Source organism: Bos indicus x Bos taurus, chromosome 12 (genome assembly GCF_003369695.1).
Source record: "Bos indicus x Bos taurus breed Angus x Brahman F1 hybrid chromosome 12, Bos_hybrid_MaternalHap_v2.0, whole genome shotgun sequence".
In the NCBI taxonomy this organism is placed as follows: Eukaryota; Metazoa; Chordata; class Mammalia; order Artiodactyla; family Bovidae; genus Bos; species Bos indicus x Bos taurus.
In genome coordinates, this window is record NC_040087.1 from 71,389,874 (window position 1) to 71,405,834 (window position 15,961).

Consider the following 15,961-nt stretch of genomic DNA (forward strand, 5'->3'; position numbering starts at 1 on the left):
ATGCTGCATCCATCCTAGGCCTGTGGCAGCAGCTGCACAGAGTGGGTGCCTCAAAGGTGGACTCTGGAGGTTTCTCAGTCCTGGGAGGTGAGACCTGGCACACCACTCTTAGAAGCAGGTGTTCTCAGGCTCCAGCCCAGTGGACCTGTGGGGTGGCCAGTCTCCAGCATCCCCGCCGGCACCTCCAGGAGCAGCAGGAGGCCCACCGCCTCCTGAGCAGGGCGACCCCGGTCTGCGTCCGCCTTGGCTGGCAAGATGCTGGCCGTGTCCCCGGAGGTGAAGACCAACCCGCTGCAGAAGGCGAACTTCTGCTCACGCCTGTTTGTCTGGTGAGCACCCCATCTAAGCTGTGACAATTCCTGCAAGCACATGCCTGACACTGCTGGCTTCTTTTGGGGACCAAGGGACAAGGAGAGGGTGTGTTCGGGACTGGTGGCAATAGGGGTGGGAGGAGGACCCAGGGACCTGGTGTCCACCTTATCCAGCTGCCTCAGAACCGCTCAGGAATTCACTGTCAGTTCTGAAAGAAGCTGCAACTGTCACCCCAAGGAAGCAGCTTATGAACAATTTTATTTATCTAATCAGTGCCCTGCACCTTTGCCATCTTCCAATAATGTCCCCACCTTTCCCCATGTTCCTTAGGTGAACATCTGAGCTCCAACTGCCCTGGGATACTTCTCTCACCCTGTCTATGGCCATGCCTTTCTTTCTTTCCATGCCTCCCTCCCTGTGTGGTTGACTATTTGTCCTGGTACCTAGTCGAGGCCAATTTCATGTGTGTACAAAACACAATTGTTTTTTATGAAATGAATGGGAACGCTCTTCTGGAACACCTTTTGCTTTTTCCTGGGATACACAACCAGGAGCAGAGTGTCTATTTGACCACAGCCCCTTTCCCTATTGTAAATATCTCCACTTCCACCTTTGAGGACCAGATCCTGGGAATGGGGTCCATGAAACCTGTGGGGTCTTATCCAGATTTCTAGCTCAGAGAAGCAGTGCCTGATCCCTGAGCTGGGAGGAAACACACAGATGAAAAATGCTGCAGAGTGCTGAAGCTCTTAAATGAAGTCTTCATCTAATAGCTGGGACTACAGAAAGGCAGGCCTGAACCTTTGGACTTTAATCACACTTGGGTGATTACTAGATCTTTTGTTTCTTGACTCTAACCCATTCATCTTTCCCACAAATTCTGATACTTCTTTTCTGGGACAGCCTAGGGGATCCCCAGAGTGATGGCAGCTCCTATTCTTGTTTTGATGGTAGTATAGTCAGTGTATGTGGCCACATCTCTTGGCTATTGGATGTCCCTTAAGGAAAGAGGGTCCTAAAAGAAGGAATATGTGTGTGGTTACCATAAATAATAGCAAAATAGATAAATGTCTCTTTAATTTCAGGCAGAGCAAAAAACTCTCAAAGCACATTCTGTTTGTTGATTTTGAAAATGTATGTGCATAGAAATGGAAGGTGGAGACTTTGATTTTGGTTGGCACCCATTTCCAGTTTTCCTGCTGGAGAGGAAAGAGGGTAAAGATCATCTGCAGAGGTCTTTACCCTCATCTGGAGAGGAAGGATTGGTAAAGACCGTCTGCAGCTTGATTATCTCAGTTCTCCAAGAGATAAAACTAATGAGACAATTGAGGAATCATGGACCAAAGAGCAAGAGAAGAAGAGTAACTGGAAAAGGCTCTAAGAATGGCCTTAGCAGCTCATGGAATCTGGGGATCTTTCTTTTGAAACTGTCACAAATTTGTTCAGTCAGGCCATTCTTGTTCTGAGCATTTAGCCAAGTGGCCTCTCTAAATATATATATATATATATATATATATATAGGAGTATAGTTGATTTACAATGTTGTGTTAATTTCAGGAGTACAGCAAAGTAAATCAATTATACATATATCCACTTTTTAAAAAAGATTATTTTCTATAAAAAAGAAAAAAAAAAATAAAGGCTATTGAAGAGTATTGAATAGAGTTCCCTCTGTTATACAGTAGGTTCTTACTAGTTATCTATTTTATATATGCTTCCTTGGTGGCTCAGATGATAAAGAATCTGGCTGCAATGCAGGAGACCTGGGTTAGATCCCTGGGTTGGGAAGAATCCCTGGAGAAGGAGGTGGCAACCCACTCTGATATTCTTGCCTGGAGAATCCCATGGACAGAGGAGCTTAGTGGGCAACAGTTCATGGGGTCACAAAGAGTGAGACACAAATATAGTAGTTTATATATGTCAATTCCAGTCTCCCAATTGTCCCTTCTTGCCTTATCCGCTGGTAACCGTAAGTTCTTTTTCTACATCTGTAACTCTATTTCTGTTTGGTAGGTAAGTCCATTTGTACCGTTTTTTAAAGATTCTATGTATAAGTGATACCATATATTTGTCTTAGTCTGCAAGCGGCTTTCTCTGGCAGTTGGGATGCACTCTCTTTTATCAGACCGCTTGTATTAACATAGAAACAACAGGAAATGGTTGCTGGGGCACAGATTCCCCCTTGATCAGCCGGCAGGTAATCAAGAGCTTTGTAGTCTTCAAGAGTCATGTGGGCCAGAGGGTCTAGGGAATATTTTGTCATTCTAAGGTTAGAACTGGGTCCTCTACTTACCCAAGCTAGTCTCTGACTTTTTTTTTATGGTTATGGGATTATAAATCATTACTAGTTCTAGGCTCATCAGGGATCCTACAAGAGAGACAACTGCTATTACCAGTCCAACTCCCCTCCTGACTAGATGAATGGTCCCCTTTGATTCACAGGTTGTGTGAGTGTAATTAAAATCTGAATGTAACCTTGATCTGGGTGTGAACCACCTATAGCCCAGTGTCCCCTGGTAGAGTTTTCTTGGAGACAGTTGATGGCCCAACGTGGGTGGCCCTTGTCACAGGGGCCTCAAGGAACAAACATCCCTCAGGGGTGCACATGCTGTCTTTGGGTTTTCTTGAGTCAAGTTTAGGCTCATGGTGGTGCCCTTCCATCCAGGGTACTGGTTGCATAATCAGACTCATCTATGTTTGGTATGATCCTGTTCCCACAGCCGTTAAGCATGATAACTACCTAGAGTTGGCCATGCCTGTAGGTGGAGGGCTCATAGTGAACAGTTGGTTGAACTCCAAGAAAACAGGGATTTGACTAACACATATACCTTTGCAGGGGTGTGGTGGCAGTGGGCAACCTTGATGTCCCCGGGCAGAAGCCTGGGCATGGAGGAATTAAACCGTAGTTTGGTGATGTTGTCAGTTGTTAGTGGAGTTCCCTGAAAGTCTGGGGCTATATTTATTCCCCGACTGAGACTGAGGCTGATTGTGACAGATCCAACAGTCAGTAAAACTTCAGCCCTTTTGGATGTTTGAATGTTACTTTTTAAAATAAATGAATCTGCCAGGGAGTGATACCAAGGAGATACCAAGTAAGAAAAATCAACTGTGCACTTTAGCTGGGAAAGTGTTACTTATCTTGAGTATGTCTTCAGAAGATTGGGATCAGAAAGAGGCTCACTTGAGCATTCTGGCTGAGGGGAGTCTGACAGGACTGTAAGGAGTTCAGGGTCCAGAGCCTGTTAGACTCAGGGTTTTGTGTCCATAAGATAATTGCCTGTAAAAATTCCTCTCTGTTGAGAGCTGATCTAAGGAGATCTTGACATCAGGGTTGAAACTGCTTTGAATATGACTGGTGCCCAAACACTTTAGTCATATCCGACTCTTTGCAACCCCATGGATTGTAGCCCACCAGGCTCCCCTGTCCATGGGATTTTCCAGGCATGAATACTGGAGTGGGTTGCTGTTTCCTTCTCCAGGGGATCTTCCCAACCTAGGGATCGAACCAGCATCTCTTACATCTCCTGCGTTAACAGACAGGTTCTTTCCCACTAGTGCCACGTAGGTATCCTTGAATCTGATACAGTTCAGAAGATTTAAGTCCTCAGTAATAGAGAAACGTTATCTGCAGCCTTACCCGCAATGGCCACTCAGCTCTATTCTGCTTTCCTGAAACACTGTTACTTTATTTTCACTTCTAGATATATTTTTTCCTTAATAATTAAAGAACATGTACAGTGTATGTTCAGTAGGCCACAAACAGCCTGCTTTTATACCATGTATAAGCCAGCATGACTTTCCTATACCTAGAATATATGTGTGTAAGCACATGTCTAAATCCCCCCTGTACCTTTATATATTTAAAATGTAGACTTCTTTTTTAACAATGTCCATGAATGTAGGTTTCTAATTAGAGATGTATAATTTGGATATATGTCACTCTCCTTTTAATGTTTAACAGGTGGCTAAACCCCTTGTTTAAAATTGGTCACAAACGGAAATTAGAACCAGATGACATGTATTCAGTGCTTCCAGAAGATCGCTCCCAGAGCCTTGGAGAAGAGCTGCAAGGGTGAGCACAAACATCAGAGAGAGGGGAGGAAGAGTGAGAATTTCCATGTGGGGCTAAAGGTTTGGGGGAGGCTTTGCCTTCCTCTGGGTTCTCCTGAGTCTCCTCCCCTGACACTGCACACTCACCCCCTCAGGCTGACCCCGGGCTTAGCCCACTTTGCAGTCTGGGGGAGCCCGTGTTCCCTGTGCAGCCCGTGTTCCCTGTGCATCTGTGGACGTGGAGGGAGCCCTCAGCCACGGCCCTGGAGGCCGAGCTCTGTCTTGGAGATGGGGTCCCTGGAGGAGGGTGTTTACCCTCCTGAGCTCCTCATGACCTGTGAGTCCAGCAAAGCTTGGCAGGAACTTGTTTCCAGAATCTGGAACTTTTCCCTCAAGGCCTGTTTCTCTGGTGATTCAGAGTCTGCACCGCTCATCTTTCAGGAGCCCTGTGAGAAGGTAGCCAGCATCTATTGCACAGCCACAGAGAGCCCTGTAGTGCAGGCTCGTCTCCCACTCCACCCCACCCCCTTTCCCCTTTGGTGGACACGCTGTTCTTCACTGTGCTCTGTTTCTCATCGCAGGCACTGGGATCAGGAAGTGAAGAGAGCCCAGAAGGATGCACAGGAGCCTTCCTTAATTAAAGCAATCATAAAGTGTTACTGGAAATCCTATTTAATTTGGGGAATGTTTACGTTTCTTGAGGTAAAAAATTTTTATACTGTGCATCGCTTTTTGGTGTATGAATATCAGTACTGAGGTGGACGGGACCGGTGGGGAGAGAGGCCAGTGGTCTAAGGTCTGAGGATAAACCCTCATGGAAACATGATAGAGCTCAGAGGTTGTATTCATCTTTAGAATGGCAAGAACTGGACTCCAGGGGTTACTGTTCTTCTTTTAACTGATTAAAGAGTGTTGTGGAAGGATGGCCTTGAAATAAAATACATTTTATTGTATGGTAGAAAGTTCCTGGTGCTCAGTATAAACACTGATTGATCTTTGACCAAAAGAAGATTCCAGCAACCTCAGAACCATATGTGCCCTGTGATTTAGAGGAAGGTAATTTGGACCTGAGCCCAGAATAAAGTAGCTTTTATGGCGCTTTGTTATAGTTTAACAAGGTAAAAATTGTTACCTTGACCAGGTCACATCTTATAAATGCTTTTCTAAGAAGATACCATTGCCGCTCCTCTTCCAGGGGAACAGAACCCAGGGCCCTGCATCTGGCCTGTAGCTGCCCAGAACTCCTTACAGTACACCTTGCCCCAGGCTTCCCCCTTCCCTATGGGCTGGCACTACGAGCAAAGCCCCTGTGGGGAGCAGCTCCAGCTTGACCGTGAATTCTGTGTACCCTCCACGCTGCTTTCTTTCCCTGGTTGTGGGAGCAGATTCCTGGTTGAAAGGGGAGTTCTAATAGCCTGGCATTGGCAGAGGGTGTAGAAGGGAATGTTCAGGGCAAACCAGAGGCAGAAAGTTGTGAGGTCAGTGACCTCCTTGACCCTGAAGATCTTGGGTCAAGATCCCCCAGAGGACAGTTCACCTGGGGACACAGGGCTGTGAGCCCCCTGTTCTGGCTGAGCCTGCTGGGGGTCTGCTGCTGACCCCCTGGGTGGTTTGTGCTCTCCGTGGTCCCATTAGCTGCCTTTGGGACACGGGTGGGCTGTGAGTGTGTGAGCAGGAGGAATGGAAGATGCCGTTGCTGTGAAAGGGGTGTTTTAGGTGCAGAAGGTGTGAGCTGTCCTCAGTCCATTGTGTTGGGGGTGTGGTGGGTGGGCCAGGTAGTTTACAAGTGGGCGGCGTGGCTCTGGTTTAAAGTGCTGAAGGGCACTGCGGGCAATGGGCAGCTGGGGAAGGTGAAGTCCACCCCACACAACTGGAGAGACAGAGAATCTGTCAGCTCCCAGGTGACTGGATGGTCCTGGGGGATGGAGTTCTCACTGATGTCAGAAGAGGATTGGCCACTGTGCCAGAGGATGGGACAGGTATGTGGGGCAGGGTGTCACCTTTGAGAGGACACTGACCACCTAGCTACTGCAGTGCCTTGTGAAGGGCAGGGGTGGGAGAGTGAGCAGGAGCCCGTCAGGCTGCCCCAGCCCTTCTTTGTCCCGTGTGCAGCTGTCCCAGTCATGGAATTTCCACATAGTCACAGTAAGTCTGTTTGAAATACACAGGTGGCAAGCTGGTGTGGCCTGTTTGTGCAGGATTTCCTGACCTCACACAGCAGAGCTCTCATGAATTCTGCTTATCAGGAAACCCTGGGGCCTCGGTGTCTGCCTGTGGCTCACGCCAGGTGCATAGTTAGATGAGTGGCCTCCGGGTTTAATGTTGGATCATATCCTGGAGCAGGTCTTTCTCTGCTGTCCCTGGCTCTCTAGTTTCTCTTTGGTAGCAGATGCTCAAGAGTCTTAGAGTCAGGTGGGTTCAAAGCATAGCCCATGTGGCTGGGTTTGAACTGAGCTGCTGGTTTTTCTTGCTGTCCTGGGCTGTTAGCCCCTTGAGTGGGGTCTCTAAGCCTTTGATGCTGCTGTGCTGCTGCTAAGTCACTTCAGTCGTGTCCGACTCTGTGCCACCCCAGAGACGGCAGCCCACCAAGCTTCCCTGTCCCTGGGATTCTCCAGGCAAGAACACTGGAGTGGGTCGCCATTTCCTTCTCCAATGCATGAAAGTGAAAAGTGAAAGTGAAGTCGCTCAGTCATGTGCAACTCTAGCAACCCCACAGACTGCAGCCTACCAGGCTCCTCCGTCCATGGGATTTTTTAGGCAAAAGTACTGGAGTGGGGTGCCATTGCCTTCTCCGAGCCTTTGATGGATCCCATCCTAATATGAGTCCTGGGTCTTGGCTGTGGCAGCTCATGGGAGAAGCAGACATAGAGGGAGAGGCCGCAGGATCTGGGGTTCTTCCTGAGAGGGAATCCTCCCCACTGTGGTGCTGGGAGTGTTGATTTCAAAGTTGTCCAGCCCCAGTAATACTTCCTTCTGGGGGTCCAGTAAGGCCAGGCCTGGGGCTGCATAAGGTGCAATTGGTAGAGCCCTGGCCCTTTCAGGAGGTTGGTCGCTGTGTGGTCATGGCGGAGAAGCAGTGAGTAAAGGACATAAATTTAGGGGCTCATCTGTGTGGCAGTATTACTAGGACTAGTAGCAGTGCTAGTTAGTTAATAATTGATTTTATGAAGCAACTTCCCATGTTGTGATCAATCTATACTGCTTGTTATTCTTTATATTTTAAATGGTGGAAATCTAAACTCAGCCCAGGATTTTCTAAAACACAAACATGTTTCCTTTTTGACCTCTGGCCCTCTTTTAATCTCTCAGATTCACAGAATGCCCCGTGGATCATCCATGATCCCAAACAGTGTGGTCTTTCCACCCACAGAACGAGCAGGGCCTCCCAGGTATTCCTGGAGGCACCAGTGGGAGAAAGCAGGGTGACGCCAGTCCAGAATGAGGCTTTTAGGGTTTTAGGATTTTGAGATATGAAAACCTCTGTCCTATGAGAAGGGCTTCCCTGATAGCTCAGCTGGTAAGGAATCTGCCTGCAATGAGGGAGACCTGGGTTCAGTCCTGGGGTTGGGAACATCCCCTGGACAAGGGAAAGGCTACCCACTCACTCCAGTATTCTGGCATGGAGAATTCCATGGGCTGTCCTGTGAAAACTGAGGAGTATCTCTTCCTCTCAGAGAAACGAGTGGCAGGCTGTGGAACACTTGCCAGTCACCCCTAATTAGAACAGAACAGCCTGAGAGCTCCCAGCATCCCTGGCCCCTGTGTGAACCTTCACGGGTACTGTGGGTGGAGAGGATAGGTCCCCACCTGCCTGCGGCCGTCAGGGTGGAGAGGAGGAGCCTGAAGCCTCTGCCTGGGCCTGAGTCACAGAGACCACCTCCCCAGGTCATCAGCGCTTCTCTCTGAGAGGTGAGGTCTCCATTGCTGGTGTGTAATGGGGTGATCTCAGAGAGCCAGAGTGGGTTCACCCAGTCCCTTCCCCTGAGAGGGGAGGTGTTTCCGGGTGCTGTGTCCTTTTCCCAGGACTCTTAGAAGTGGCCCAGCCTTGTCCGGTCACTTGGCCTTTTTTTGAAGCCACTTTTGCTGATGGTCTCTGGTCCAGGTGGAGGCTGTTGGAAGCCCATGTGTGTGTAAACCTTCACTTTGGAGCTCAGTTAATGGACAGGAAGTAAACAGAATCCTCTGCATCCCACAGTGGGCTTTGTGCCTCAACTCACGGCTGGTTCCCCAAGAGCTGAGTGGTCTTTGCATTAATTTCCCAATACTTTCTTCCGTGTGTCCCTCACTTTGCTCAACCCAGGAGGCTGAGGAGTGGCTGCTGGTGGCAAAGATACTGTGGGCTGAGAGCAACCACTGAGGACCACACAGCAAGGGAGAGGAGGAGGGGGCCTTGAGCCAAGCAGAAGGGGACCTGCCAAGCAGATCTGCTGTGTGTGCCCTGCTGGTTCTTGAGAGCATAGCATTAGTGATTAGCCATTAGATGTTAGTAATATCCACAGTGATGACCTTGAGTTGTAAATTAGGGTTTTATATCCACCTTCTTTTCTTTTTCTAAGCATATGTAAGTTTTTAATGTAAAATTAAAATTTTTTTTTAAATTGAAGTATGATTGGCTTACAATGTTATATTAGTTTCTGATATACATCAGTTCAGTTCAATTCAGTCATTCAGTCCTGTCCGACTCTTTGTGACCCCATGAATTGCAGCACACCAGGCCACCCTGTCCATCACCAACTCCCGGAGTTCACTCAAACTCACGTCCATTGAGTCAGTGATGCCATCCAGCCATCTCATCCTCTGTTGTCCCCTTCTCCTCCTGCCCTCAATCCCTCCCAGCATCAGGGTCTTTTCCAATGAGTGAGCTCTTCACATCAGGTGGCCAAAGTACTGGAGTTTCAGCTTTAGCATCATTCCTTCCAAAAAAATCCCAAGGCTGATCTCGTTTAGAATGGTCTGGTTGGATCTCCTTGCAGTCCAAGGGACTCTCAAGAGTCTTCTCCAACACCATAGTTCAAAAGCATCAATTCTTTGGCGCTCAGCTTTCTCTGTAGTCCAACTCTCACATCCATACATGACCACTGGAAAAACCATAGCCTCAACTAGACAGACAATTGTTGGAAAAGTAATGTCTCTGCTTTTGCTATCTAGGTTGGTCATAATTTTCCTTCCAAGGAGTAAGCATCTTTTAATTTCATGGCTGCAATCACCATCTGCAGTGATTTTGGAGCCCAATAAAGTAAAGTCTGAAACCGTTTCCATTGTTTCCCCATGTATTTCCCATGAAGTGATAGGACCCGATGCCATGATCTTAGTTTTATGAATGTTGAGCTTTAAGCCAACTTTTTCACTCTCCTCTTTCACTTTCATGAAGAAGCTTTTTAGTTCCTCTGCACTTTCTGCCATAATTAGTGATTTAATATTTTATACAGTACATGATAAGTTTAGTTGCCAACTGTCACCATGCAGAATTATTCTAATATTATTGAATATATTTCCTATGTTGTATAATTCTGTGATTTATTTATTTTTTAAATTTTTATATATTTATTTTTTGCCCCCAGTCCCCTTTTACTTATTTTATAATTTGGAGTTTGTACCTCTTAAGTTCCCTCACCTATTTCACTTGTTTCCTCCACCCTCCTCGATCCATTTTCTTTAGTCAGGGAAGTAGGAGACTCTTTTTAAAAGATTGCATTCATAATGTTTAAAAATGTTGGCAATCTGGGTAGAAGTGAAACTTTAATTACAGTCTAGAAAATTTGGTTTTACACATGACTTTTCTCAAGAGATCTTGTTCCATTGTGGTCGCCTGTGAGGAACAATGTGTTTTCCAAGCCTTTGTGAATCCAGACTCTGCCATTAAGAATAGAGTAAATCTCTTACCAGGACTTCTAATAATAAAAGTGATGAAAAATCCTTGTTTTTATGGTGGTTTCAGAGCACTCTTCTCTGTTGTAGCTCATTTAGGTGTCCCAGGATTCCTCTGAGGGAGGCATGGCGGGTATTTTCACAGATAAAGACCCCGAGGCCCAGGAGGGCACACGATGGGCTTGGGATCCTGTGACTGGCAGGTGGCCGACCTGGTCTCTGAGGCGTGGTACTCTGACTGCTAGACCCGTGTTCTCTGTGTTCTGTCCTCTCCTCCCACAGCCTCCACTGAGGCTCAGAGCCAAGAGGAGCTGCTTTTCTAGAAACAGCTCTGGCCCCTCTGTCACCTGATTTCTATAGTGTTTTTTTTTTTCTTTTTAATTTCCTGTAGATTTTTTTTTTTTTTTTTTTAAATCTTGTATTCCTTTTATATACAGGGAAGAGGTACAAGGTTCAGGTATTCATAGATTCATTTTTTTTTTTTTGTAGATTTTTAAGAACATTTCAAAAATACAAAAATAGAATAGATGGAAAGGTAACACAACGTGTCACTCCGGAGTAGGGCTCTCTGGCAGAAAGATTGTTGTGAGTTGATTGTGTTTTTCAGAAATAGACACAGGAGAAACTCTGAAGACAGAGTAGAAGTTATTCTTCTGAGGGACATTTACACAGATAAAGGAAATCTCCATTTGTAAAGGTGTCTCCCTCTCTGTACCAGAAAAAGAAGGATGGCTCTAAATCACAGCAGAATCCTGTTGAAGGACAGTCTTCAAGAAGGATGAAATCTGCATAACAAACCCAACCCTGCTGTAGTTTAAGCTGCTTCTCCTGCTAACCTCTCATTGGCATTCCATCACCTTTTCTTTTGTCTTTAGGGGGAGATGGTATTTAAGGTGGTGGCTTGGGCTATCTCAGGGAGTTACTCAGTTCTTCTTGATATTTCTCATCTGTATCAGAAATATACATGTTAATAAACTTCTGTTTTATTTTCTCTTGTTATTCTGTCATTTATTACAGGGATCTTCAGCTAAGAACTCAGAAGGGTAAAGGGAAATAAGCCCCTATGTCACCCTGAGTCAGCTTCAATAATTGCCATAATGAGCAGTCTTGATTCATCTGAAACACACCCTCACTTCCCAAGATTATTTTAAAGAAGTTCCAAGACATCATATCATTTTTATCCATAAATATTTTAGTATGTATCTTTAAAAGATGTGGAATCTCCCCCCACTAAACATATTTAGCATAAACATTATTTTTATAGACTTCCCTGGTGTCTCAGATGGTAAAGCATCTGCCTACAATGCGTGAGACCCAGGTTCAATCCCTGGGTTGGGAAGATTTCTTGGAGAAGAAAATGGCAACCCACTCCGGTATTCTTGCCTGGAAAATCCCATGGTTGGAGGAATACAGTAGGCTACAGTCCATGGGGTCGCAAAGAGTTGGACATGACTGAGCGACTTCACTTTCAGTTTATTATTTCTATGCATAAATATTAACTTTAATATCATTAGTATCTAGCCAGTGCTCACAGTTGTCTTTTCCCCCTCTTCCACTGGAAGCAGTATTAAATAAGGTACACTTGGCTGACATAGGTTATTCAGATTGCCTTTCTGTTCCCCTCCACCCCGAGCCTCTAGGTTGTTTGACCTGTAGAGATTCCCACAGCCTGGATTTGGCTGATTGCATCTCCTTCTGTGTCAATTAACTTGTTCCTCTGGCACCTTAGGTTGGTGTTTTAGGTCTAGAAATTTGATATAACTCATTTGGATTTTCTTTACCCCTTTCATCTATGTAGGAGGTAGGGTTGTATATTTCCCTTATAAGGCACATAACATCTTGTGTGTGTGTGTGTGTGTGCATGAGTGATGTTGGAGCTATTCATGATCCTTGCTCAAGGTCCATTAATTTATTAAGGGTTGCAAAGTGGGGATGTTCTAAGCTCTTTGGTTAATGCTGAACTATAGTGTTTGTATGGAGAGTAGGGGAAAATCATTTTTTCCATTTTTAAAACCTGTTTTCCAAATGGGGAATTGGTTCTCCTCTAGTGAGGAGAGGGGCTAGTGAGTTTTCATGGTTGTTTATTTGGTTTGGTTTGGTGAATGTCAATTTGAGCTCATGGATTTAAGCATTTCTGATCTGCTTCAGTCCATTTTATTTGTTATGCTTGTGTCAACCTTGGGCCATCTTTGGGCAGTGAGAGTATATTCAGGTTGGGTCCTAAGTCTTTTGCACATACTCTAGAAGTCTTGGCTAGTTTTTTTTTTTTTTTTTTTTAATGTCTTTTTTTGTTTGTTTTGTTTTGTTTTGGTTTCTGGTGTGACAGGATGTTTCTAGTTCATTTTGTACAGCATTTGCTCAGCCCTGGAATCATCCATTTCTCCAAGCCGCCCTGTCTTCTTTTAGTGTGAAATGGTATTTAAAGACTATAGTCTGGATGCTAGAGGGGCTTATTGCTCTTGGTTATTGTTTCTTGGCTTTTTTTCATTAGACCAAGTTAGAAAACATTTTTAAGGTAAACAAATATGTTTATATGGGTGTTTCCAATCCAAATCAGATACAGGACCCTAGTTTTTTACTTCATCTTGTTGTGCTTACATCTGTATCTCTTTTCTCCCATCATCTATTCTCTTTGTCCCATGTCTAAGCCCAATTCTCAATGATACCAACATAACTATTCATTTGTTTTACCTTATAATGTGACTTCTGAAAACATAATAAGATTTATCTTTTGGCAGTTCATACTGTCATCACGTGGGTGTATCACGCAGAGAATGTGTTTTCAAATTGTTTTTTTTAAACCACTTTTGATAGTCATTTTTTGTATGGTTCTTTGAACCAACAGGATGGGCAGATATTTAGGTACTTTTATTTAAATTTACTCTGAAATTTTAGGAATTTCTTTTTAAAAAATTAGTTCTTTTATAATTATAATTCTGTATAATGTTTTCACGATTCCAAAATCAAGACAAGGCTACTTTTAAACAAGGCTAATATCCTTGTTAGCTCTATTCTAATTCTCCTTCTCCTTTTAGAGATAATTTTCCAGGCTAATTTTGACTCATCTTTTTATTAATGTTTTTTTAAATATAGTTTTATCTGAATTTTTGTTTTCCTACTGTGCAGAATGAAAATTTTCAATTTCAGTGCTGTAATCTCTGGACTTGGGTTTATAAGGATTTTTCTGGAAGATGAACTGTGTCATGGGACTCTGGTTAAAACTCTTTGTGATCATTGTAACTCCTTCATAGCAGGTCTGTAGCCATTCCAGGCTCAGATGCCAAGACAGTGCAAGAGTGGAGGTTAGCAGATGCTTACAAGGGGTTAGTTTCTACATCCAGACTCTTCCAGGGAGAGGAATCTTCAGGCTCCACCCTAATCAGTTGAACCTAAGCCAGTTTCTGGAAGCTGGACCTTGGGCATCAGAGTGGCCTTATCCCCCCCAGGTGATGCTAAGGTGCAGTCAGGATGAAGACTACTGTGTAAAAGATGAGTGAAGGCTAGGATATCTAGAATGCTGGTTGTTATTATTTCACAGATTCACTGCTTTTTCTCCTCATTTCTGGATTTTTCTCAACTCTACTTTAGAACTCCCCCAGTTCTGAAGATTAACTGCTTGTTCAATTTTTCCCTACAAGCTCACTCTTTTCTGCTTATATGTTTCACTCAAGTGTTTTTCTTTGTTAGCTTTCTTCTATTTTTGTGTTTTTATTTCCATGAATGAGATGTGGGGAAATTGGGTGAGAAATGTTTCAAGTACCTTAACTTGGAGGAGGAATTCTATCCACTGCAGAAGTTCTAGTTTCTAACCAAACCCTGCAAGAAGTTATCCTAAGAAGCAAAAGCTGGGACCCAATATCAGGTGCTTTCAGGAGGCTGAATACCAAGGACTCTATCAAGAAATGGCTACCACCAGCTTCCCTCACAGTCCGGTGATTAAGACTCCATGCACCCAATGCAGATATGAGTGTTTTTGATCCCTGGACTGGGAACTAAGATTCTACATGCCACAGGGTGTGGCCAAAATAAAAAGTCTGCCTCAGAGACTCAGACTCTCAGATAATCCAGAATAATGGATGTTGTGGTATTAAATTCAGCTCTTTTATAGATCCTTTATGATTTCAGAGCTGTGAAGAATTCTTGTGAAAGAATAAGAACTATATTCTCAATTGGTTTGTGGAAAGAATGTACATGTGGTCATAGATTGATGTCAGAGAGGAAAGGTTTAAGGGACAGTGTTTGACCTTGTTCTGCTTATCAAGAAAGTTTTAATTTGGTTAGCTTCATGATTGATAATGAATATTTTCTCAGTTGTTTTATTTCTTATTAGTTGACAGTGAGAATTGGGAATGTACAGATGAGAGAATTCCTTGGTGGTGTCTGCCCACAGCAGTGTACATGTGGTGGGGGCAGCTCCCGGGAATGGCTGCCACCAGTGTCTGTGTCCCCAGGGTGAGCCACAGCCACTCCTTGTCTCTCTGAGAGACTCTCCAAGGCAAGCAGAGTCTTCTGAAATTCAGTCTACCCTTGGGATTCACACCACTGTTTCATTTGGAGTTAATACTTGGACTAGAACATTAAGCATATGCAGGAGTTAATCTTCTGGTAGCTGGACAAACTTTTGCCTGGTTTGCCTCAGCCAGTTTTACCAAATGTTAGAAATGGAAACACTCACAGATTATAAATTCTTCTGCCAGCTGTCCTGCTAAATGACTCTCCATCTCTAACCTTTCCTTGTGTGTGGAGGGGTTGGATTTACTTAGTCTACCTTTGATGGCCTCAGTCACTTCTGCCCTGTGTGTTCTGGAGGCTTTGAAGAATCATATTTAATATGTGTCTTCTTACTCTTTATATGTACTTGGGGTTTTGTTTTCACAATTTTGTGCTATTCATTATTTTGCTTTCTATTTTTTCTTTTTGAGAGAAATTACTGGAAAATTGTTTTTTGCTTGCTGCTATTTTTCATATGGAGCATAATATCAATTTTCTGTTTTCCATAGTTGCAATTTTCCTTGTATGTTATACTTTTCATCAGTGCTCTGAATTGCTGTGACTGCTCCTTGCTGGAGGCAAAGTTGTACATGTGTGCTCAGTCACTCAGTTGTTTCTGACTCTTTGTGACCCCATGGACTGTAGCCCACCAGGCTTTTCTGTCCATGGGATTATCCTGGCAACAATACTGGAGTGGGTTTCCATTTCCTCTTCAGAGGATCTTCTCAACTCAGGGATTAAACCTGCATTCCCTGTGACTCCTGCATTGAGATGGATTCCTTACCATTGAGCCATTGGAGAAAGTCCCAAAATAATAAGTGACTCTCCCCTCAAATTGCATCAGTAACAGTTCATGTTTGAAATCCTTTGTTATCTTTTTGAAAGATAACAAATTTTCTATCCCAATTAAATAATAGTCATTATCAAGAATAAAACGAATTCACAGATGAGTAGAAGATATGAGCCATGAAATGGCATTATACCTTAATGAGGCTATTTCTCCAACTGTTTTTTTGTTTTGTTTTGTTTTGTTTTAATATTGATTTATTTGGCTGTGCCAGGTCTTAATTTCTGCATGTGGGATCTACTTCCATGACCAGGGATTGAACCAAGTTTCCCTACATTGGGAGTGTGGAGTCTTAGCTAAAAGACCACCAAGGAAGTCCCTCAATTAAGTTATTAAATATTGTTTCTCAGTGAAAAACTCCAGATATGCTTAGGCAGTAATGACCTGCCTTTA

At 44.1% G+C, this 15,961-nt stretch overlaps 1 protein-coding gene across 1 annotated transcript in view; it reads left to right on the forward strand.

The window, feature by feature from the left end:
* The first annotated feature begins 200 nt into the window (after nucleotides 1-200).
* The window catches only part of LOC113902126 (multidrug resistance-associated protein 4-like), a 205,451-nt gene continuing 189,690 nt past the window's right edge, over nucleotides 201-15,961 (forward strand). The window contains exons 1-3 of the mRNA XM_027557081.1: nucleotides 201-329; nucleotides 4,274-4,384; nucleotides 4,944-5,064. Coding sequence (XP_027412882.1) covers nucleotides 256-329; nucleotides 4,274-4,384; nucleotides 4,944-5,064 — 306 coding nt within the window. The 5' untranslated portion in view covers nucleotides 201-255. The remainder of the gene's footprint in view (nucleotides 330-4,273; nucleotides 4,385-4,943; nucleotides 5,065-15,961) is intronic.